This window comes from Oreochromis niloticus, linkage group LG3 (assembly GCF_001858045.2).
Source record: "Oreochromis niloticus isolate F11D_XX linkage group LG3, O_niloticus_UMD_NMBU, whole genome shotgun sequence".
NCBI lineage: Eukaryota > Metazoa > Chordata > Actinopteri > Cichliformes > Cichlidae > Oreochromis > Oreochromis niloticus.
In genome coordinates, this window is record NC_031967.2 from 42,129,089 (window position 1) to 42,154,064 (window position 24,976).

The window sequence follows — 24,976 nt, forward strand, 5'->3', positions numbered from 1 at the left end:
ACAGTGACAGTGACGGTTGATGTGTGAATAGGAGGACATTAGTGCGAAGAGAATGCTTTAAGATCAAAGGTTGACGCCTAGTGGACCTGTGGAAATTAAGTTTGTTCATGGTGTGGCGACCCCCCTGTCTGTGGACGCACAGGCCGGTCCAGCGTCGTCTGGGTGCCGAGGTGGCGACTTGGGAACTGAGGACTCCCGCATAGCTACAGAATAACACTGGAACGGCCGTGTAATCACGGGTTCACATTTATTCTGGAATAGAACAAGAGAATGCTTTCACATCTAAGGTTGAGTTCTATATTAGTCAAAAGATAAAAGGTTGAATTCCTCGTTTCAGTGGTTGAAATTGTTGTGTGCCTGTCCCCTGACGAGTGTGAAATTAAATAAAGAGGGAATTTGGAGCCACGTAGAGATAGACGGGCATAATTGGGTGTATTACTCTGTGGTGTAATAAAAATAATAAAAAAAAGGAGAGAGAGAGAGTAAGAGGTGTGTAGTGGAGAATTATTGAGAAGCAGAGAGAGGAATGTGTTGGGAGACTGACGTGCAGTTTGCGCTGTCAAGGTGGGCGTGTTGCCTGCTTATCTGTTTAACAGTGATGAAAATGAAATTAAATAAATCTCTTAGTGTGTTAATACAGGAAGCTACGGACCTGGACCAACTGCCCCCACAAGCACAGCGGCCGAAGCAAAATTATAGTAATGGGAACCACACCCAGCACGAATCAGCAGCTGTGAAACAGACAGCAGCGAGGAGAGAATTAGAGGAGAAATTAAGAGAAGTTTTAACACAAAATTGGGGCCAACAGACTTGTGGAGGTTGGGAAGGCGTCCGGAGCATCACAACAAGAGGTGAAACAAAAACACACACGAGCAGAGAAATGTGAGAGAAAGGCTCCTTGTAAGGTAACGCCTAGTTTGAGAAAAAGTTAAAATTAACCTGCCTACAAATGCACACACATGCAATGAAAAAACAGCTTACACTCATGAACATGTGAAGATTTTCCAGCAAGGTTAAAGCAGCAAAAATTAACATACACCTGTTTTTTGTTTTTTGTTAATGATGAAGTTTATCCATTACTAACAAATAAACCCTCTAGATTGCAGGACAACAATTTAACTTCAAAGAAAAAGAAAATAAAGAGACTGGTATGACCAACCAGTGATGAAATAACAAATTTAGTGGTTAACAGTCAAATTGTGAGATGTTTTCTGATGATTGAACAACACAAGTGATTACTGACGGAAAGAAAATTTCTCTTTTGTGAGTTTAAACATGATCTTAAGAATTTGAACATGTGCAGGTTGTCCTGTCAACTTGGTGGGTTATGAGTTGATTATATCGTGAGAAAAGAAAAAAAAAAGGGGGAGAGAAGGCTGACAGAGGGCCTGGCCAGGTGTTTCTTCCCTCTCGTTGTAACACAGCCAACACAACATCATTTTCCTGTTCGTACACTTCTGTTTGTTTTTGGTTTGTTTTGTTTTGTTTTTTGTTTTTTTTGGTTTTTAATTACAGGCTGCTTTGCCGGCCCTGAAAGCCGAGGCTGACCTGGACTCCTGCTCTCCCCTCTACGTGACCCTGACCAAATGCTGCAACAGCTGGACCCACAACAACAACCTGAAAATGTCAACAGTGCTGCAGGAAAGCGATCTCATGCAGCAGAGATGGAGAGCACTAAACCTAAGGCCCGTTTCACTACACGGGGGAAAATTCTCTGACAGCTTCAGCTGACAGAGCTGTGACGAGACGCCTGCCAAGCCCGAATGAAAACTGAGGCCGAGCAAAAGAATGCTGACCTTGATAACTCTGCATTAACACTGTGCAGGACAGTGATGGACCAACACGGCAGCAAAAAGGGCGTGACCGAGACAGGAGGAGCAACTGAGGTCAGAAGGCACCTTAGAATGGACAAAAACACAGAGGAAGATGCAGGTTTCACCCACGGTGAGCATGGACACTGGAGAAAAGGACTGCCCCAATTGGGGCCAGAACTAGGATGGACTGAACTTTGAGCAGCAGCAGCAATGGTCGCAAACGGACTGAGGGGGAGGAGGGCAGGACCCCAGGGCACGCTTCAGGCCGTGGTTTACCCAAGACACCAGAACAGGAAAGTGATGAGCACAAACACACACAAACACACACATATACATACACTGATGAAAAGAAACACACACATGAACATATGTGCACTCGTTGATTGAGTGAAAAATGACACACACACACACATCAAAATGCTGATTCAATTCACTGAGAAGTGATCCACACACATACACATGCACACGCTTGTGCAATGAAGAGTGATGCACACACACATACACGCTGATGCAATGAAGAATGCTTTGCTAACAAATGCTTATGCTGATATGCAAAATGCTGCACACAAATATCCCAATACATAATTTTCATGAGGAGCCATTGATTATCGTTGATTATTTAGAATGTGTTTTATGTCACCCAAAGGGCAGTAATGTAGATTTAGGGAATAAGGTCTAAAACAGTTTGGTTATGAAAATAATGTCTGTGCGTGATGTCTGTTTATGGCTCAAGGCCTTGACTGAATTCTTTGCTGTGCTTCACACAGCCTGATGAGGAGCAGAGGCACAGAGTGAAAATGATGAATTAATAGTGTAAGTTTCAGGTCGGAGTACGGCATTTTCTGTGATTGAGATTTAATTCAAGGAGGACCAAAGGTGCTACGGTACCTGAGGTTCTCATTCCTACACAATATTGTCCCGGCAGGAAGCAAAACTTTCCTGTGAATTTCTGGTTGATTTTTGGGTTTTGCTTAGCGCTAGCTTGATTTTATCAGTGAGCTTTGGGTTGTTTTCTTTCGCTAACTGAGAGAGGGATAGTTTTATGCTTGGACATGTCTGCAACGGGCCCTAGTTTGTGTTATTTTTATTAGTATTTTGTTGGTTACGTCTAAAGCTCCTTAGACAGAGGTTCTAGTCTGAGTACATTTGAAAGGTATAAGGTGGCACCAAAAATGGGGGTGGAAAACGGGAGCACCAAAATAAAGCTGTGGGAGAACTGGGGGTAATGGGAGTGTCATCTGTAACTGCTGTTATGGTTGTAAATCTAATTTTTCTTGCATCTGAACTGCGTAAACACAGAGGTCATCCCACATATGGTCGACCCGTTAAAGGGGGACAGAGGGCCTCAGGACCAAGAAGAACTGGACCTTGTAACGCTGGAGTGTATGTTATAAGTGATCTCTTAAAAAGAGATCAAAAGGGGGAATTGTGAGATTATTCTGTTATCATATGTTACCTTATATCTGTAATCAAAGTAGTTGAATTATGATACTGCTGTAGATCATATTATACCCCTTAATATAGAGTGTGTGATCAGTATGTAGTTTTAGTTTGCATTATACTTCTGACTTAAAAGAGTGTGAAAATCATTAGATCTATTGGATTGACCTGTATTACTCGACACTGTTGAATGTGTTACACTGTTTCTTGACATTTCATACTGCTGAATCATGAAGAGAATGTTGTGTGCAGAAGGCCTTGTTCTGATAATAGAAGAGACAGACCACATTCCATACCCCCACCTTACAGAGAGCAGAAAGACAGGGAGCCGAGGTCATAACTTAGGCGTCGAGTGAGAGAAAACATGTGAATGTTTAGGCTTTTACGACTAGGTGGGGGCTACTAGAGGCTATAAAAGGCTGAGTAACCCGTCACCATTTTGAGACTTGCTGTGACCCTCTGCAGGCAGGTCTCCCCATCATGATGGTTCTTATGCTCTTAAGTGTTGAATTATATGGAAATAAATAATTGTTGTTTGAGCATTTATACACCGAGTATTGTCCTTCCTTCAGCCCAAAGATTAAAAGAATTGGGAGGTTTTAACAGGTACTATCAGGTTAATGCTGGCTTTAAACCTCATCAATGTTTGTCCATCTGAAGTGATTGTCTTCCAGTGGTAAATAAAGTTTTTAACACACTGAGTTCAAGTATAATGAAATGTGCTAACAAACTGTTAGAGGGAGTTCACATTATTTAAGATGTTTTTCTTAAGCATAACTCACCACAAATGATCGTTACAAACACTGATGTTCAGATAAAAAAACACAGAGGCAACAAGTTGCTGAAGCACATAGAACAGCACAGTCTATAATTCAATCAGTTATCCATGTGTTAAACCGTTTAGCGGAAAAACGAAAGTGTCGGTTAGTAGGGAGTTTCTACATATCCTGTAAATCAAACCAGTAAACAGATATGCACTAACAGCTTTTTAAAATACAGATTACAGAAGTCTGTTGTGATTCAAGATAGAGTCAGAACAAAAAAAGCAAACTTTGACCTTTTTAGTCTCATCATCAAAGAACGACAGCCTCCTTCATCCACATCTCTCTGTCATTTGTTGGTATTTCTTCATCATGTACTTTTATATCAGCATTTGTATCCTTGTTGCTACCTCAAGAACCCTTAATAAATAATTAACATTCTTGAACTTCAAACCATAGCAGCGGGGGCAGGTCGGCTTTTTCAAAAATGTTTTTAAGGCAGAAATAAAGGATTAATTAATTCAAAGATTCATCCCTCTAGATTGGACTAACATCAGGGAACATAATCAGCTGCCAGTATTTTCTTTGTATTTTCTTTTTTATGAACAATATTAATGTAAGTATTATGAAACTATTTGGTAAATGTATCCACAGCAACATTTTTTTTAAATTGCAAACTGATGTTTATTTGAGTTTCTTGCTACTTTTAGCGGCTTATATTCAACATTTTAGATGTGAAAGTCATGTTAAAAATACAGTGAAACTTCAGTCTTCTGAAGAGGATTTTTCCCCCCGGTGTTGTTGTTTGGCCATTTTCTGTTCTCTTCATTATTTGTGTTATTTTTAAAATGATCCTACTACCTGTGTGTTCTCAACAGCACTGGGCCCGTCAGTGACTACAGAGAAGCACGATGGTCTTAAATTTACAGATCATGTGAGCACATATTTACAAAAGAAAGAGTGAGCAAAACAACTCATTTACTTTAATCTCAAGCCTGCCATGGCACCTCTGTGGCAGAACTATTGTCAGGCACTGCTTCCTAAACCGCCGTACCAGGTGTTGCGCAAACATGTTCATGTGACATTTTGAAACCCCCCAGAAGTGGACCCCATGCTGAAATGAAGTGTTTCCTGAAACAGTACAGGAAGGAGTGTGTTGTAACTCATGATGCTTTTAAAATAACGTACATTGATGTGATTCTTGATGTTATTTTTAATTGTCCCAAATAAGCCTGTAGACCACAAAATCACTGTGCAATCCTACTGCAGTTAGTTTTATTCAAAAATAGACTGGTTCTAGGGGCATCTAATATCTCCTGAGTGGGTAACTGATAAAGTCTCAGAGGAAGAAACAGACGGTTTGTCAGTTGGAGAGTGCAGTGTGCATGAACACACACAAACACACGTTTCAGAGCACCAGCATGTGTGTGTATGTGTGTGTGTCTAGTGTGCCGCTGTCATAGACATTAAACCTGCACTAGTGTTTTTGCAATAAAAACACGATGAAAACAATCACTGAACAAATCTGCTTTTCATCATATTAACATAAAAACCATTGACATCAAAATATTTTAATTTAGTCCAAATAAGCACCTCAAAATAATCTGACATCAGTCTCCACAGGGACATCTAGTGGACTCTTGTTGTCATCACGTTTGATAATGCATTTTGTGAAAGGCTGTGGGTGAAGCTGGGTGACGCGTGATCACGTGACCTGGGCGTTTTGCCTAAACTTCAGAGCGGCGTTTGTAAACATCAGCATAGGATGACATCACGAGCCAGCAACACTGGAGCTTTTTATTCGTTTCCCTCGGGGGATTTTATCTTCTCTTTATCAAAGACTCTGGATAAAAACGGTGTTCTGAGAAACCATCCTACTCTGACAAAATGGCTTTTTGATGGCTCTCCGCTGCAAACAGTCACACGCAGTCGAGGCGAACTGTGTCCCACGCCACGGAATTCTCCTTCGTTTCTTATCTGATGAGCAGAGAGAGGCAGACGAGCACGTTTTGGATTAAAAACAGTAAACAAACAGGTAAGGTCGCGGGAAATCCCTCCGTGATTGGCTTCCTGCTGTCGCGAGCGCTTTATAAAGTGCGTCACCAGCACAGAGTCGAGGCGTAAAAAGGCCTGCTGTCAGTGTTGCGCATAAACGGGGAGCCCTCCCACTTCCCTGTTTATGTACTAAATTTGTGAAACTTGACAACAACATGCAGTAATTTAGCCTTGTGTGACTGATTTCCACCTGCACGATCAAGGCATAAGTTGGCCTGCTCCCAGCTTATTTTAACATAGTTGACCCAGTGTTGGTTTTTTTTTTATTGTATTTTGTTTATCTATTTATTATATTTTTTGTCACGGTACATTTAATATGTTGGCTTCTCGGTGTAGGTCAGAGCCTTATTTCAAGAGGCAGGTTTCTCTAAAATACCTGAGGTTAGGGAAATTTGGAGTTTCTGACGTCTCCCTTCTTGCTACTGCATGACACTCAATTGAATTTCCTCGTTGGTAAAGTCGCCTTCAAATCAGTCATGCTGGATAGCTGAACTGGAACGGTCACTTTATTACTGAGCAAATGAATGATGATGACGACATATACAGACAACGATGTAAGCGCTATGTGCAGGCAAACACTATTGCACGCAAATTCAGCTTTTGTTCACTTCCAGTTAAAGTGGCTTTGTTTAAAGCGTATTGCACACCGCTATTTACTGCCCCCTTGTGGTCATCCTACAAACAATGTAGCATGCAGAAGCTGCATGTCGCATATAATGATGCGATGAGAATCCTTTGCAGGATACCTAGAAGTGGTAGTGCCAGTCAGATGTTTGTAGCTGTGGGTGTTTGGACTTTTAAAGCACTTTTAAGAAAGTTAATGTACAATTTTAGAGAACGACTGGATGGTTCGAGTAACAGTATAATTTTAGCACTTACAGATCCGACAGTGAGTGGTTCCCGTTACTCATCCAGTCTGAGAAAACACTGGTTAAAGTGTTTGTGTATTTATTGATTTATTTTAAGTAATTGTGTTTTATGTATATTATGGTTTTATATTTTTACAAATGCTTTATATACTTATTTATCTACATATATATATATATATATATATATATATATATATATATATATATATATATATATATATTTGATGGTTTATACCTTGTGTTGGGGGGGGGTTGTGTGTGTGTTTCTATCTTGTTTTCATGGACATGAAGTCTGCCAATAAAGATTGAATTGAATTGAATTGAATTGTACCAGGTAATGTGTTAGAAATGAAATGATGCCACATTGATTGATTGAAAATAAAATGATCAGGAAGTAGAGCAGATCATCTACTAATTGTAAGGTTGGTGGTTTGATCCCTGGCTTTTCTAGTCCAAATTGCTCTCCAGTGCATCTATCAGAGTATGAATGTGTTTAAATGTTAGATAGAAAGTACTTGTGCAAGCAAAGTGTTTTCATGAATCGGTGGATGAGCGGTATATATGAACCAGTCGATTTACAGAGGAAATCCAAAGACACCCTGAAAATCAAACTGAAAAAAGGTTGCAGTGGACTTGTCCATTGTGCTCAATTTTATTTGCAGCAGCTCAGAATGGTACTCAGTAGTTTCTGTGGCCCCCACGTGCTTGTGTGCATGCCTGACAACACCATGGATGGTGTCCTAGAGGATCTCCTCCTAGATCTGGACCAAAGCATTACTCAGCTGCCGGACAGTAAGGTACAACCTTATGTTTGATGGACAGAATCAAAAAGTCTCAGAGGTGTTCCACAGGATTTAGGTTAGGTGAGAGTGGGAGGCCATGAGTGGTATCTATTAATTCATCCTCCAGGAACTGCCTACATACCCTCACCACATGAGGCCACCAGGAGGAAGCCAGGACCCACTGCACCAGAGTCTGACAGTGGGTCCAGGGATTTTACCCGGATACATAATTGCAGTCAGTGTGCCGTTGCCTAGCTTGAAGGGCCCACTAGAGAACGTTTGGTCAGAGACATTCACACCAGTGACCCGCTGGAGGTCATTTTGCAGCTCTGTCAGTGCTCATCCTGTTGCTCCTTGCACAAAGGAGCAGATCTGGCTGAGAATTTTCTGCACCCTGTTTCTATCCTCAGTGATACATTGTGAAATCTTTCTCCCTCTTTTCAAAATAGCATCTATTAGATTCAATCAGATAAGTTACTCTGATGTAAACACAGTTTACATCAGTTTTATGCGGATGTATGCAGTAAAAACACACTGATGATCTGTAGTGTGGTGAAGAAAATGATGAGTTGTATCACAAAAACAGAGCTACAGTCAGAGAGCTGTTCTTATTTTAAATGTATTCAAAATATTCTTAATCAGCATCATTTGCATTGTTACCTGAAGATGATACTGACACCTATGAATTTGCATGAACGATGGAGCACTAGAAATAATACATTTGCAGATGCAACTTTGGGAACATGGAGACAAATACATTTTAACAACTGACAATAAGACCAGTTAAAGTAGAGCACTGTAGTAGAACTGCTGGCACCGTGCCCTTTTAGCACAAATGTGTTTATTCATTACAAGAGGGGAAATAAAGGCTGTCACAGTGTTATATAAGCTGGAGCTACTCAAGTTGAAACATTTGGCATTAAAACTGCTGTCCTCTGTAGTGATATTGTTTTTTCTTTATATCTACATGTTAATTAATCAAAATAAAATAAAAGAATATGTCTTTTCATTGTTTGGAATGCTGCATAAAAAGGGAATGTGAACTTTACTAGGATTAGTTTTTTTTTCCGTTTACACTTAATTTGCCAATATAAGTTACTGTAATTCAGATTTACAGTATCATAATTCTAATTCTGTATTTGTTATTTCTATTTCATATATTGAGAGGACAGGCACAGGCATTAATTAGATAATAGTGTTTGTATCGGAAACTGCTGTAGAATTTACATTTTCATACTGTATAAAACACAGAATGCAGTAATTTGCAGAATCAGTGACTTACTGTATTTACTTCAGCTAAAGCAGTTTACACATTCACCAAAAAAGCAAAATATCCCCATTTCAGTCCTATGAAGAGATGCAATTTTTTAACTATAAAGCTTTTATTGGTAAACAGTTACAGGAAGGTGTTTTGCAAAACTCTGAACTCATTTTATCAAAATTCATAAGTTCTGAGACTAAAAGAGGAAAAGAGAGATACCACAGATCCAAGTTGCAGAGTATGTAGTGGCTGATGAAGACGGTCAGACAGGCAGAGATTAAACTGGCGACTTCAGATCTAACGTGGTCACATGCGCAGGAAACTTTATGTAACGTTACACAACTTTAGAAACAACAACAGAAGCTGTTTTCATCACATCCTATTCTTACAGACAGAGTATTTAATATTTTCTGTGTACATTATTTTTATGGTGTTGCAGCATTTAGATTTGTAGTTCTGTTTTTTTTGGTGCTTTCCTGGGTGTGTTTGCCTTTGATGAAATCAGGCAGCTGCAGTAATGAGATAAGCCACGTTTAATAAGCAGGTTCCTTTCGATACCCTGTAGAATCAACCACGTTACTTAATGTTAGCCTCATAAGAAATAAAGTGAGGCAGAGGTGCAAATGTTTGAGCTATCAGAATATATGTTTCCGATTTGACCTGACATATATGCAGTTTTCATCATACAGATTTTCTTTTTCTTCTAGAAAACCAGCTAATACACTGCATCAGTACCTAGATGATTAATCTGCCTATTTCTACCCGACAAACTCTGGTGAGTAAAACACTGAATGAAGTCACTTTAAATCAGTCATTCAGGAAAGAGCAACACCAGAAAGACAAACAGCATTTTTTTCTCCTAAGTTTTATGTGCTTTTTTCTCCTCATGAAGGTTGCCTGCAGTCAGGCCATGACGTTGTGAACATTTGCATTAAGATTTTTCATCTGTTTTAGAACTTTTACAGCTATAATGAGTTTGGATGTGCGCATTAATTAGCATTAACATATATAAACGAGTAAATGCAAACATCGAGTCATGCTCCAGCGGAGAAACAGTTGTAACAGGAAGCATACAACTGTGTCATGGTTCCAGGTTTTGCACAGTATGTATGATGTTTTTGTTTCATTTGTAATCTTGAGTTTTTCTGTTTATATTTTCCTGTTGTCTTCAGTGATTCCCTGTATTTTCCTCCTTCTGACTGCATTTTATTGCCTTTATCCTACTGGGCCCTATTCTAGGAAGCAAGTTCAACAAAACACAGAATCTGAGGTTGATAACTTTGAGTTTCCTTTTCGATGACTTGTATATGTTTATGTTCCTAAAAGGCAGATTAGAGTGAGTTCAATTAACTCTGAGTTAATGACATGTGTGATTACAGACGAGAAAGCCATTATCAGTGGAGCTTTGATACCAGGTGTTTAAATGAAGAACATAGGACTGGGGAATATAAACAGGTGTCAGTGAGGACCATGATATTTATCTTAAAAGCCGAGAGTGAAGAAAAGAGTCTTTTTAATCAGTCAAGTTTACTTTTTTATTACCATAGAATGAATAAAATTTTAAATAAAACATGTAACTTGTTTTTATGCTGTCTGTTACATTGAATTTTCTTTATTTAACGCTGGAATCCAAATTTCATATTTGATTTTTGAATGTTATTTTTTGGCTCTAACCTGACAGAAACAAATGTAGGAAACAGAAACCAAAAATAAAAATATGGAGAAACACACAGTTCACTGACAGATCCACGCTCAAGTCAGTTTTCTGTTAAAGAGCTGTTTTTGCTGCAGTTCATGACAGTTTCATTAATGTTCAGCAGAAATCTAATCTACTGATTTCATTATTTCTGCCATTAGTAGATAAAAAGTCCCCTGTGAGGTTTACAGAAAAGAACTTCTTTAATGTTCTCCAGTGTGAGTGTTTGTAACAGAGTTTAGTAATATTAACTGTTAGACATTAAACTAAAAGAACACAGGCACCAAGTCTTTAATGTAAAGTTTTATCAGTAAGGCAAACATTTTAGAGAAAATGAATGATTTTATATGGCTGTCTACATGTTACTTGGATAGATTTGAGATTTTTCAGTATAATTCGGGAAACATGAGCCACTGTAAATAATGAATACAGATTGTGTCAGGGCAAAGGAAACCACCAGATTAGATCTAGATCTGATCAACAACGTCAGAGTTGTTAGCTAAACATGCTTTCTGGATCGGACCCTGGCTGTTACTCAGTTTGTTTTGGCTTGTGATTTGTTATTGTACAATTAACAGTAGATTCACAGACTTTCACCAGGACTTTTGGGGGGTTTTTTTTAAATTATTTTTCCCCTAGACTGTACAAAAACATTTGAGAACAGATTCTGATAAAGTGTAAACAAAAGTATTACTTACAATTCTGGATTTAAGGGCTTTACAAGTTGATTATTTACTTGTGAATTCACAAGAATGCAAACCACTAAATTAGGTAAATAAAATGGAAAATAAACCCTGAAAATCAGCTGGTGACAGACTCAGCTGATTGTTAGTAGCCACATATTTGTTCAGTTGCATAACTCTACAAGACTGTGGCCGAAACCTCAGGTAAGAACAGAACTGCACAGGTGTTACATACTATTTCCAATGAATGCCATGTTTGTCCACCCCAGCAGCAACAATGACTGAGAAGAAAAGGAAGCGATCTGTGTCTGTTGAGTCGTCCAGTGAGACTCCAACCAGGTAATAAACAGCTTAATGGATGATCTCACCAATAAGACCTTTAGTAATTAGACTGTCAGTATTCAGCAAATGCTGATCTTCATATAGAGAAATGTAAGATTGGTGTTGCACATTGTGTCGAGAATTAATCAATCTCTTAATGTTCGCTGGTGTTATTAGAGCTGAAAAAGAGAGCTTATAAAACAGACAATTCTATTGAAACTCATCCAGCATCTCCAGCATAAAAAAAATCCATCTTGGGGGCTTTTTTGGCATGTTTGAGACCTGAAACCATATCTCCTTCAAGTTCACAGATGAGTACCACTCCCAGCATGAGTGAGAGTGACAGATCCAAGTTTGAGCCCCTCGGCTTTGAAAGGTAAATCTATGAACCCTAACAAATGTCTTATCATTGCTGAATCTGTTACCGAAATACCTTCTGAAAAGAATGAGGAGTTGTGGACATGCTTCAAATTAAAATGAAAATGCTTCATTATATTGAAAGTTTTGGTAAATTGATATCTGACAAACAGTATAAATCAAATAAATTGATTTCACTCAGTAAGCAGACTGTTCTCTGTTTAGTTCACAGTCCATGGGACCTGGATCTGCAGCGCCAAGCGATATTTCTTTAAAGAGTGACAGATCCAAGTTTGAGCCACTTGGTTTTAAGACACAAAGGTAATTCTCATTTATATTAAAAAGTACTTTCCAGCCACCACTACCTATCTACTCTCAGCCCATCATCGGATGTATTGATTTAATCCTATCTTCATAATGGAGAGGTTGTTGTTGTTATGGAGGTCGTTGTTTCATTTTAGTAGTACAGGGGGGTTGAAATTGCTAAGAGTGATGTATTTGTGAACATGTTTATATCTACAAGAAAAAGTGTGTTTGGGGTGTGTTGTCATAATTTGATTGAAATGACAGACAGTAAGACACAATGAGACACAATTCAGTGAAATGATATCGCTATCAAAAATGTTTCATATTAATTATTTTCTGTCTAGTTCACAGTCGACGGCTTCGTCTGAGTCCATGTCATTGAAGAGTGACAGATCCAAGTTTGAGCCACTCGGTTTTAAGACACAAAGGTAATTCCCATTTATTTTAAAAGTACCTAACACTCACTCCTAACTATCCACTCTCAGCCTATCATGTGGTTTATTGATTTAATTCTATCTTCAGTGAAAAGGATGTTGTTGTGGAGCTCATTCTTGCCATTCAGTCCTTGCTGCACTAAGTCCCATGTCTTGCAAATGTACACTGACTCCAGCATCTTGGACTGTAGCTGCATTCTGGGGGGTTGAAATAACCAAGACTGACCAAATGCATTTGTGATCAAAAATGTTTCAAATGAATTCTTTTCTGTCTAGTTCACAGTTGCCAGCACCGTCTGGGTCCATGTCGCTGAGGAGCGACAGATCCAGGTTTGAGCCACTTGGTTTTAGGACAAAGACACTAAGGTAATTCTGATTTACTGAGTGAGTGAAATATCTTGCATTACAAATATTCTTAAGCAGGTTGACAATGTTATATTCAGTGCTCTACTTAGTGCTTGATATGGACTTCCATAGTGTTGATGTATTTGTCTCTATGAGGGATGAGGGTGTTCATTGTAAATCTGTCCAATGTGATGTACCAGATTAAGACTGATCACATGAACTAATTTAAACAGCAGTGCAGTGCCTTGCAGGACACTGGTGCCATGGCATCTGACAGATGTACTGGCAGTCCTGATTATTAGTGGGCTCTCTCCCTGGAGGATTAGTTATTAGACACCCTTGGATACAAAGCAACTGAGGAAAGGAATTCATAATTTACTTGTAATGATGTTTTTAGCACTTCTGCCTTATGAACACCAAGGCGAGGAGAGAGGAGCAGACAAAACCTTGAATTTGAAACTGTTTAATTTGAGGGTTTTTGCCTCAGAAGCAGCATATGAGGGCATATTGGAAGACTACTTTCCACAAAGTTAATAATGAGTGAAGCAGATTGGGATGCAGCCCATTAAGGCTGAAGGAGGAAATGCAATTATTCTGAATTTTGCTCTGCTATGGTTTGAATGCTGTTTGATGAAGGACAAGTAGAACATGAGTCCACGGTGCGGATTACAATAATAATGGGTTTGTGAATCCTGCTTTTACAAAGAGGCACCGGTGTTTAGGCCTCAGGTACTCTATCACACAACTGAAACTCAAGCTTAAAGAACAGCCACTAGAAAGGGAGCTCTAAACAATTAATTAACGCCAGGTCCAGGAGGAGCAGTGTGATTAGTTAGGTTTATGAGTTAGAAGAGGTCAGCGATCCAGTTTGGTTTGAATTTATGTGCAATGAATTGCATGTACAATGAAATGATCACAAACTTGGTTTGAGGCGACACTGGCATTCATGCTGCTTCTGGGGCAAACATGTTGAATCAAACAGGCTCAGGGAAACGTGTATTAGAGATAAAAGTGGACAGTATGGATGAAACATTCGATCATGTATCATATCACAGTCATTTAGGGCAATATTGTGATAATTGTTATCCACAATATGAAATGTAGTGGACACCAAAGATTTAGTTAGACCCATGTGACCAAATGTGAATTTGTTGTGGGCATAAAGTTCAGCTCAAGGCCATTACTCATAATCATTTGTTTAAATTTATTTTTATTCCAGTTGTTTGCTGTTTTAAAAATTTAAGTCACTCCTAAATAGCGAGTTGTGTTTTTTTTTTTCCCTTATCTTGCCTTCAGGATGGACAGATTGCTGCAGTGGTGGTTCTCTTTGACATTCGAGTCTCTCTCTAATAAGTCTCTCATCTTGCAGACTAGCTTTATTGTCTTGTAATGTGTGCTGTTTGTGAGCAACTATTACTAGAACCAGTGGGGGAGGGGAAACTGTTTTGAACTGTGACTTAACTGTTTTAAGCTCAGTGACACTGCAGAGGAGAACATGGACTATCAGATCCAGCTGAGAGAGCTGATGGAGAGGAAGCTGGGAAACATGAGGCAAAGCAGTATGGAAGATTATTAGGGGAAAAAAAACATACTGTTGATCATTTTGAGAATAAAGTTGAAATTTTGAGATTAAAGTAGTAATTCTATTTAGAGAAAAAGTAGAAATGTGGAGAAATACCTCTTGTTTCAAGCCAAACTGCCATGCTTGTTGTACCCTCTGAGTTAGTGAAATCGTACTTCAGAGTCAGTTTTGGTAACAAGGAAGGAAATTCTCTTTTAGCACTTAAACATAGTGTGGTGTTAAATATAAGGACGATGAATAGATGATGGCGAAAGCTGCATCTTAGAGGGGATTTGTATAGAATGAAATGGCTGGTAATGGACAGACGCAAGGATGTCAATGGTTAAAGCCTCGTCCAATAAAGAGGATTTATGTTGTGTCACAAGACGGCCGATCAGTTTGTTTCACTAACTCATCTAAACAAGGCATTTTGTAGAGGTTACAGCAGCTGTGGCAGTTTGTCTTGAATCAACAACTAATCTCTACATTTCGACTTCAATCTCAGAATTTTGATTTAACCCCAAACTGATCAACAATGTATGTGGGTTTTTTTTCTTAATGTGCACCAAATACTCTTTTGTAGGGCAGAGACTGAACTTTCAAAAAAATAATTACTTGGGGCTTTTAAGAAAGTAATTTGTATGATTTCTGAGAAATATGCCAAATTTAGTCTGTGATATAAGTTTGTCCTCTCAGATTTTATTGTAGCACAGTTAAGAGCAAACATTTATCCATTTTCATATCAGTTTATTCAACTACAAGTATCATTTATCCATTAGCGAAAAACATGCTATGGTAATTAAATTAAGGTCTAATTGGTAAATCTTCTACAGACCAGTAACTGAGAAGCCATCCACCTGTCCGGTTTGCAAAGATGTTATGAAGAATCCAGTTCAGCTTAGCTGTGAACACTGGTGCTGCAAACTGTGTCTCAGCTCAGACCTGGATGAGTCTGAATCACCAGCAGACTGTCCTTGTCCTCAGTGTGGGAAGAAATCCAGGAAAACATTAAAACAAGAGACAGACAAGGAGGGAGACACAGGTAAGCTTATATACTTAAGATCACTACTATCTCTACTACTGCAAAAAAAAAAAACTTGCTATAGACAAGAGTAGGTGACAAGAATTAGTCAGTGTTGGAATCATTTATTATATTTAACTTTTAATGATAAAGATAAGTTTGTTAGGGAGCTCAAAAGCTGTGATAACATGAATTAAGTGCAAGAGTATCAGGGTTTTGCTAACTTGGGTGCATTTATAAAGAACTTTTATGCCTTATTGCTCATTTAAAGCTATCTGCAAACCAGTACTTAAAATGAAAAGTGGAAGTCCCCAAATCAAGTCAGGAATTTATAATCTCGCATTTTTCTCTGACCAAATTAAAGCGAACTGGTATTAACCACCTGAGCATCTTTGTTGCGTTTCACTGCATTACAGGTAAAATGAATCTTTTGGAGGCAAAGAAGAAATTAAAAGAAGCAATGAAAGTGAAATTTTCCTCAGTCTCTGAAGGTAATGGTGACAAGCCGAGTTCACTAAACAACATCTACACAGAGCTTCATATAACCACTGGAGAGAGTGAAAGGTCACGTGAAGAGCATGAAGCCAGGCTGCTCGAACATAAACGGATAAGACACACTTCAGAACAACAAATAATAAATCTAAATGATGTGTTGAAACCGTTGCCTGGTCAAGACAAACCTCACAGAACAGTTGTCACAAAGGGCGTCGCAGGAATTGGAAAATCATTTTCTGTGCAGAAATTCATTCTTGACTGGGCCGAAGAGAAGGAAAACCAGGATGTAGATTTTGTTTTCAGTCTTGCTTTCAGAGAGCTGAATTTGATTAAAGGAGACAAAAGCCTACATGAGCTCCTGACTTTATTTCACCCCACACTGTCTGATCTCAAAGATTCAGTGGATTATACCAAAACCAAGATTGTTCTGATCCTGGACGGTCTGGATGAAAGCAGGTTTCAGCTGGACTTTGAAGGCATTAAAACTATAACATCTGTCATGGAAGTAACATCTATGAGTAATCTCCTAGCAAACCTCATGCAGGGTAACCTTCTTCCTGATGCAAACCTCTGGATTACTTCCCGTCCAGCAGCAGCCAATCAGATCCCTGCAGAACATGTTGACATGGTGACAGAGATAAGAGGGTTCAATGATCCTCAAAAAGCTGAATACTTCAGGAGGAGATTTAGTCATGATCCTGGTCTTGCTGAAAGGATCATTAAACATATTCAGTCTTCACAGAGTCTCGACAGCATGTGTCAGATCCCGATCTTCTGCTGGATTTCTGCAGTGTTATTCCAGGAAGTCTTTGGAGGAGACGTTGAAACTGAAATTCCTCAAACTCTTACAGAGATGATGTCATACTTCCTGTTTGCACAAACAAAGCGTAGAAGCAGGAAATATGACAAGAAGGTTGAGACAAACAAAGAAAAGCTTCTGAAAACACACAAAGAATTTCTTCTGAAACTCGGCAAGCTTGCATTTGAGCAGCTGCTGAAGAACAACCTCATCTTCTATGAGGAAGACCTGGAAGGCTTTGGCATTGACATTAAGGAAGCATCCATGTACTCTGGATTTTGCACCACAGTTCTTCGGGAAGAAGAAATCATTTCCCAGAAAAAGGTCTTCTTCTTTGTGCATCTGACTCTGCAGGAGTTCTTTGCAGCTCTCCACGTCTATGACTGTTTCATAAATAATGATACCAGACAGCTCAGCAGCTTCCTCGATCTAAAGAGCCAAGAACATACATTACTTGATCTTTTAAAGGTGACAGTTGACAAAGTGCTGGAGAAGAAAAATGGTCACCTGGACTTCTTCCTGAGATTCCTTCTTGGCCTCCTGGTTGGACCCAATCGCAGAGTCCTTCAGGGTCTGCTGACTCCACCAGATCAAAGTCAAGATACTGACAAGAAAATCTTGACTTATCTCAAGTCTATGCGAAGGAAGAACCTCTCTCCAGACAGCTGCATCAACCTTTTCCAGACTATGGTCGAGATGAGAGATCACAAAGTCAAAGATGAGATTCAGGAATATCTCGAACTGTCAGATTGTTCAAAAACAGAGTTGACTCCCCTGCACTGCTCTGCACTGGCCTACATGCTGCAGGTATCGAAGAATGATTTGGAAGTCTTGGACTTAAAGAGTTACAACACATCAGATGAAGGCAGACGGAGGCTGATACCAGCAGTGAGGAGCAGCAGAACAGCCTTGTAAGTAAACAGATTGACTTTTTAACCCTTAATGAAGTTCTTAAGAAAGATTGTTGGCTTGAATATTAATAGAAAGTAGAGGGAACAGATCCTCCCTGTCCCTAATGGAAATTATGTCTTCATTATGTATTTTTATGTGCAGCTTTAAACATTTTTTCTTTAAAAACCTATCACCCTGTTTAGACTAGCAGACTGTAAAGTGACTGAAGAGTGGGTTGAACATCTGGCCTTTGGTCTCACCTTCCCTTTCTCGCCTCTACGACATCTGGACCTGAGCAACAATGATCTGAGAGATTCAGGAGTGGAGCAGCTGTGTAAAGGACTGTCGAGTCAGTGCTGCAGACTGAAAACTCTGAGGTACATGTTTAATGCTTATATTCAACACCACTATGGATTAACAACCCACCAAACCTGCAGCAATTTAATATAATTGGCAGAGCCTGTTCTTTGGACATTTAAACAGAACAAGATCTGTTCTTATGTAGAACCTAATTTTCATTGCCATTATTTTATTTGTTTAAAATACTTTCTGATCTATCAAATATCGTGTTTTCTCAGGTTATCTGGTTGTCTGGTGACAGAAAAAGGCTGTGAGTCTCTGGTCTCGGCTCTAAAGTCAAACCCTTCACACCTGAAAGAGTTGGACCTGAGCTACAACGATCCAGGAGAAACTGGAGCAAAGAAGCTCTCTGAGCTGAAGGATGATAAACAATACCAGCTCAGCCAGCTCAAGTAATTAACTGTATCCATGTGTCATTCACTGTAATGGAGATGGTCCCAAAGTTCAAAGTTAGCATATAAACGCCCCAGGAAACTATTTCTGCTGATTTTTAAAGGATGTGGTCTGGCTAATACAAACTGCTCTATTAGTCTGTTCCCTAAAATGATCATTTTTAATGGTAAAAAAAAAAAGAATAACCAAATAACATAAAATAAGGTAATGTGTCTCCTTGTGGTTGTTGACAAACAAGACTCATAATAATCGGGGCAAACCATCAAAAATCAGTAGATGTTTTCTCTGCCTTAGCAGCTACTTATAGGTCATTTCCCATAATGAGGAACTTAAATCTTTGTTCCATCTGAATTGTTAACAGGCTTTGTTTTTTGGTTTTTCATCTGAGTAAAATCTGTCCAACATCACATCCTTGAGCTTTCTTTGCTGGTGTTTCAGGCTTTGAAAATTGTAAAATGCAATGTTTTTCAACTTTTCTGTTAGTAAATTTGATCATGTGCAAGATATCAGTGCTGGGTACTGAAAACAATAGATGCACATATTACTAATATGGCAATAGATACATTAATACTTGACTACTATAATTTTTCTCCACAGTTTAGAACATGGTGGAAGTCACCGGAAGAAACCAGGGTTCAAGAAATGTGAGTATCTGTAAATCTGAAGTGCTGAATGTTGTAATGTCTAAATCTTACGGTTTGTTCTTTAGGAGTCATTGACAGCGTTACACAAGGTATTTATTTGTTAAACAGATTCTACAGGTTAACTGTCACATACAGATTTTTGTTTTTGTGCTTCTAGAGAACAGCTCCCTCAGTCTCTGACTTATTTCCCTGGAGCTATGTACTTAGTGCTGCCAACAGTGGACATAAACTGTATTTACTGATTATATAAGTGTTTTCTTACCTCCAGATGCCTGTGAGCTCACTCTGGACTCCAGCACAGCTCACAAGAACCTGCTGCTCTCTGAAGGGAACAGAAAGGTGACCTGGGTGGAGGAGGAGCAGCCGTATCCTGATCACACAGAGAGGTTTGATCGCTGTCTGCAGGTTCTGTGTGAACAGGGACTAAAAGGACGCTGTTACTTTGAGTTTGAGGTGTCAGAGCATTTCTGTGTTGGGTTAACATACAGAAATATTGGCAGGAAAGGGGATGTTGATGCCTGCAAGCTGGGACACAATGACAAGTCGTGGTGTCTGATTTCTGCTGATGAGGGTTTTTTTGTTCAGCACAACAAAGAGAAGGTCTGTGTAACTTCTCAGGCCTTGCGCTCCAGTCGGGTCGGGGTGTATCTGGATTCGGAGGCCAAAAGTTTGTCCTTTTACAGAGTTTCCTCTGACAGTCTCGTCCACCTCCACACCTTCAAATCAACCTTCACTGATGTTCTCTACCCTGCCGTTGCTCTTCACACTCATTCATCTGTATTGTTTTGTCAGCTAACATAGAAACATCTCTCACTGCAGGCAGGTTAACAGCCAAACGAGTAGATTTTCACAGAAATAGGAGCAATTACTATCTATGACTAAACCTTAGTTAGTTAGTGAGTCCGGTCTAAACATTGCTCCCAGTAATCATTTCTTTTCAACCGGAGAAAAGTAGATAGAGAAAGACCTGAAATCTAGAGAGGCAAATAAAGAGGACCAACACACCAGCTTAATGTAGCCCTGTTGAACCAGAACATGGAGCCAGAACATGGAGACACGTTAGTGCTGTCTTTGAAGTTTGAGGTTTTTTTATTATATATAGATGTAAACTACCATGTAAGTACCTCTTTAGGTTGATAAACCTGGGAGCTGTAAGAGGTTTGTGTTGGCAGATTTTTGTCTGTTCTCGGGATCAAATCAAGGATATTTAGGAAGTTGTGTAAACCAAATGTGCGGTGATGCAGACAGAAAAGTGGAGCTGCGTATATGGAGGGGAGACAGACAGACAGAGACTGCAGGCAGTTTACTTCCCACTTATTCTGTCTTTTACTTCATTGTTGTTAACAATAATGTTTATTTGGCTATTTTAATGTGTACAAGTTTAATGGGAATTGTAAACTAAGACTTTTATATGGTTTTGTTGGGGTTATTTGTTAAAGAAACTGGTCAGCATTTTTTGTTGGGAACACAGCACCAGAAAGTGTGTGTTAAGACTTCACACTGATAGAAATGATAGTAAAGTAAAAACAAGTAACACCTTGTTGAACTGGGAAAAAAAGTGAGGTGGGTCTAATGGGAAGTGTTTCTTAGAACAGCCCTGTAATAATAGACACATTATATGACTGAATAGATTTAGCTTAACACATTAACAACAGCTATTAAAAGTTGATGCTGACTGAATACTTATTGTCTATTATTATCCAATTAAACAAAAGTAAACAAAAGTTGGAAGTAAAACCAAGTCAACAAACTTGAAATATAAGGCTCAGACCAAAAGTTATAAAAATGGCAGCAGCAAAATAAAAGCCTCAAAATCCAGGAGGTGTTTTCTGTGGGCGACTATAAATATCTCTCCAAAAAGCTTCTCCTAAAATAAAATTTTTAACCGTTAAATTAAATACCAAAGGTGTTCTTATCCAATGACCCAAGCTGCTAAAATGATTATTCATGAATTTATCCTTTGCTTTGTCCACCAACAGTATTTTGTGTGAATTCTGTGTTTGTAACTATTTTAGAAGTTCACTTTAAAGTTTGTTGTTACATTTTGTTGTTTAGAGATGCACTGTTTTCCACTGCATGTGTTACATCATTAACTATGTTTAACAGTATAACGTCTATATGCACGTTAGCAAAAACAAGAAAGCACTTTTTATCTACTTGAGCAGTGTTTGAAATTTGCATCTTGTGGTCAAAAATAAATCCTTTCGTAATGAGATGTGATATATTAACAGCAAATAAGATCCAGGTTTCAGCACTTTAAAAGCAGTATGTGAGTGATTTAATAGTTCAAGCTGTTCTCTCAGCCTGAAGTAAAAGTTGAACAGTCAGTGAGGTGACAGACTCTTTATGAGGAAGAAATACTTTGGCAGCATTCTGTTACAATGGATTACTCCAACCACTCAGGCCTGCAGAAAAAATAAATTATCATAAAAATGGATTATTGACAAAGTAGTGAAAGGTAAAATTTCATAAAGTTAATGAGGACTTCTCCAAATGTGGACACACGATCCTTTCCCCCACCCAATTATATTTGTATGTTTTATGATCTGCTTGCTGTCAGCTTCTGCTGCTCTGTGTAGATTGAGCTGAGATCGGTTTAGGGGAGAAAAGCCAAATGATATGAAATCATTTTCTTTAAATGCTTCTTGTTCCACTTTTTATTCTTCTTCAAAGAGTAGCTTTCAGTTTAAGTGTCTCTTTCTTTGATATTATTAAAAGTATGTAAGTAAGATAAATATCTTTCCACATTACCTGCTGTATTTTTTTACTGTGTGCATTTCTTGTACCAGTTAAAAATAAACCATTAGATTCCTAAAACGTGTTTTGATAAGAAGTGAGTTTATCCTGTATCCACTGAAAAGCTGCATTCATTACCTTCTGTGTCAGCTTTAATTATATGAAAAAACAATAATTACACAGAAGAGTTACATATCTGGCTTTAAGATATTCTTTTTTAATTACATTGCAAATTTCAAAGTTTTATTTATGCCTGACAGAGTGACAGTTTCAGTTTTATGTCATCACTGCACCATCTTGTGTTACAAGTTGGTATTACACCAAACGGACTCCAGCGTGCCACTAGCTTAGCTTCAGTTCTTTTAACACAGAATAGATGTTTTGGTTAATTCCATACACTGTGCTGACCGCTTTAGTTATTTAATTCAATTTAAACAATTTTTTAAACACAAGAAATTACAGCAAGTATCTTGAGAAAATTACTTGTACTACAAAGGCCCGCACGTCACTATTAAAATGTTTGGATGCTGCCAACAAAATCATCTTGTTTAAAAATTGGTCCGTATCTCTGACTAGTACAGTTTATTCCAGTTAGTAGTTTAGGTAGCAGTAATTCAAACCTGCACCACAGAGGTTTATTTTTTTTATCTGTTTACATACATGACATCATGTCTCCAGCCAGTACAAATCTGTTCCTAAATAATCTGTTTAAACCTTACTGAGAACCTGGAGATTGTTTTTATTTAAAACATGCACATGAGCAGGGTTATTGAGCTGCTGGAGGTGTTTGTAAAGATCATGCCGCTATAAGGCTTTTCTTGTTTCTTTGTGAAACAGGGAGAACAGAACAGTTCTCAATGCAGTAAACTTTTCTTTGATTAATTGTACAAAACCGTTTTTTTTCCCCCCCAGTATATTGTAAATTCAACATTAAGTTATACAAAATTCAACCAAAGTTGGATTTCTCACGGTTTTTCATAGTAAAGTTTACAGTTTATCTTAGCCCAGCATCTTCAGCCTAACAGCGTGTTACAGATATTATCATATTCTGTTCATTATTAGCACAATAATAGCTAAATCGTTTCCCATTTTCAAATAAAAATGTGAGATATTGTGTTGGAGTCTGTGCCGATGAAATTGCTTCGTTTACCGCCGTAACAAAACAACATGAACTCTGCATTCAACAAACGCTGAGTTCGGCAGCTTGTGGGTTTCCTGTACCAGAACCAGCTGATCAACTAGTTATGGGCAAGGCCAGGTACTTGAAAACACTGAAACATTTGAAGCATTTGTGCAGGAAACAATCTGACACCAGCTGCACAGTGACATCTGCTGGTCAATTTGACTCACCACATCTTGATGATGCTGGTTGTGAAACAATGACACAAGACAAGTCCTGCACAACTCCAAACAAAGCTACTTATTATACAAGATTGCCAATAATTGTGATCATCATAGAAATCCTCACACAAACAAGGAAAGACAAATATTAAGACTGTTAAAGACAAAAAGCTGTGACTATAATGATCAGCGTACTTCAGCAAAATTCTCCATCTGTTACCTTTAATGTTGAATAAATCAGTTTATAAAGTAAAACACAGAAAAGGCTTCTGTAATAACCACCAGGGGTGTCTCCCCAATTTTTCTGTAGGGGTGGCTATACAGAGGCTGATATAAATATTGGGGTGGCACATCGAAAACAGAATATTCAGTTTTATTGTGCTGTTGTCAAATATAGGGTACATATGAAAACCAAATAAGATTTTGAAATCCACAATAATCTCTTTTAACTGGAAATCTCAACCATCACTTGAATGATTCTCAGCAGAGCTGAAGAGAAGCAACTTAAGAGTCACTCTCCCAGGAAGGCGTAAACTTTAAGAGCAAACATTATGGTATGTTGGCCCTGAGATGCACCAGTGATCTGTCCAGGGACTGGCACCAACTTTCCTGCAACCTTATTACATTATTACCAACACAGGCCAGGCTTACCAGGGGGGACGAATTTTTATTTTGCACTTTTGATTCCAGTGTTTAAGTGATTAAAATGTCCATATTAGTCTTCACAATCCACAGCAGAAACCCCAATTAGAGAGAGGGTATTACTGGAGTTTGTCAATGTCACGTGACCTGGGTGTGAACCATGCATCGGAGTAGTGTTTGGAAACACTTGCACATCGGTGTGGAAATGTCTATTTCGAGCTTCCTATGCTGATCAGAGTTTACTGTTAAGCCTGAGTTAATCGTATGCGTCAGCAGAGGAAAGAAATCCTTCGTCAATCGAGCTCCGATGTGAAGATTCACAACGGAAACGAGCAAGTCTGCATTTTAATCTACAGGACCGATAATGAACTCGAGTCAGTACGGACCTGTTTTTGCTGCATTTTATGACCGGTTCATTTTTTTCCCCGTAATGAGTAGATGAGGTCTCATTGAGTGTGTGCGGCACACTCGCCTGACTGTGCTGACAGTTACCAGTGTGCAAAAAGTTGAGCTCACCGGTGAACACTTAGCGTGAGACTGAGCGCAGATTTTTAGGACAGAGACGAAGTTTTAGCACTGCGCTCACGGCTTTGAGCCGTTCAAATAACAACTCAACTCCTAAAAATAAACGGCCTTACAGAAGCAACTGTCACAACTGCAACAGAGATAAAAATATTTTTGGTGTTACATTTCTTGCAGTTTGTTCTTCTCCTCACAACTCTCAGTCACAAAACATTGCAATGAAGGAATACTTCTAACAGGCTGTTCTGGTTTGCATGACCTCCGGGTTACAACACACTGTGGCAAAGTAAGTAAGCGTTTTGGAGCCCATCTATTGCAAATTGTAGTTTCAACACGGCGGACATTACATTGTTAAAGAGAGACTAAATCAAGTCGTTAGCAATTAATTCTACCCACCTTTCCAGGCTCTCTAACCTGGAATAACTGCTGAAGTGAAAGAACACAAAA

The 24,976-nt window shown here is 38.8% G+C and overlaps 1 protein-coding gene across 7 annotated transcripts; it reads left to right on the forward strand.

The window, feature by feature from the left end:
• Positions 1-5,343: 5,343 nt before the first annotated feature.
• Positions 5,344-22,105, forward strand: LOC100703852 (protein NLRC3). Of its 7 annotated transcripts, none has more exons than XM_025901171.1 (13): positions 5,344-6,050; positions 9,690-9,757; positions 11,631-11,700; positions 11,987-12,058; positions 12,265-12,360; positions 12,690-12,773; positions 13,056-13,145; positions 15,519-15,727; positions 16,123-17,911; positions 18,095-18,268; positions 18,470-18,643; positions 19,242-19,288; positions 19,540-19,779. In XM_025901171.1, the coding sequence occupies exons 3-13, from the start codon at positions 11,639-11,641 to the stop codon at positions 19,629-19,631; spliced, it is 2,889 nt and encodes a 962-aa protein (XP_025756956.1). In that variant the 5' UTR covers positions 5,344-6,050; positions 9,690-9,757; positions 11,631-11,638; the 3' UTR covers positions 19,632-19,779. The 7 variants fall into 7 exon arrangements, with proteins under 7 accessions (XP_025756956.1, XP_025756954.1, XP_019218889.1 ...); XM_019363341.2 differs by having other exon boundaries at positions 5,653-6,050; positions 11,634-11,700; positions 19,557-22,105; XM_019363340.2 differs by having other exon boundaries at positions 5,655-6,050; positions 19,557-22,105.
• Positions 22,106-24,976: the final 2,871 nt, after the last annotated feature.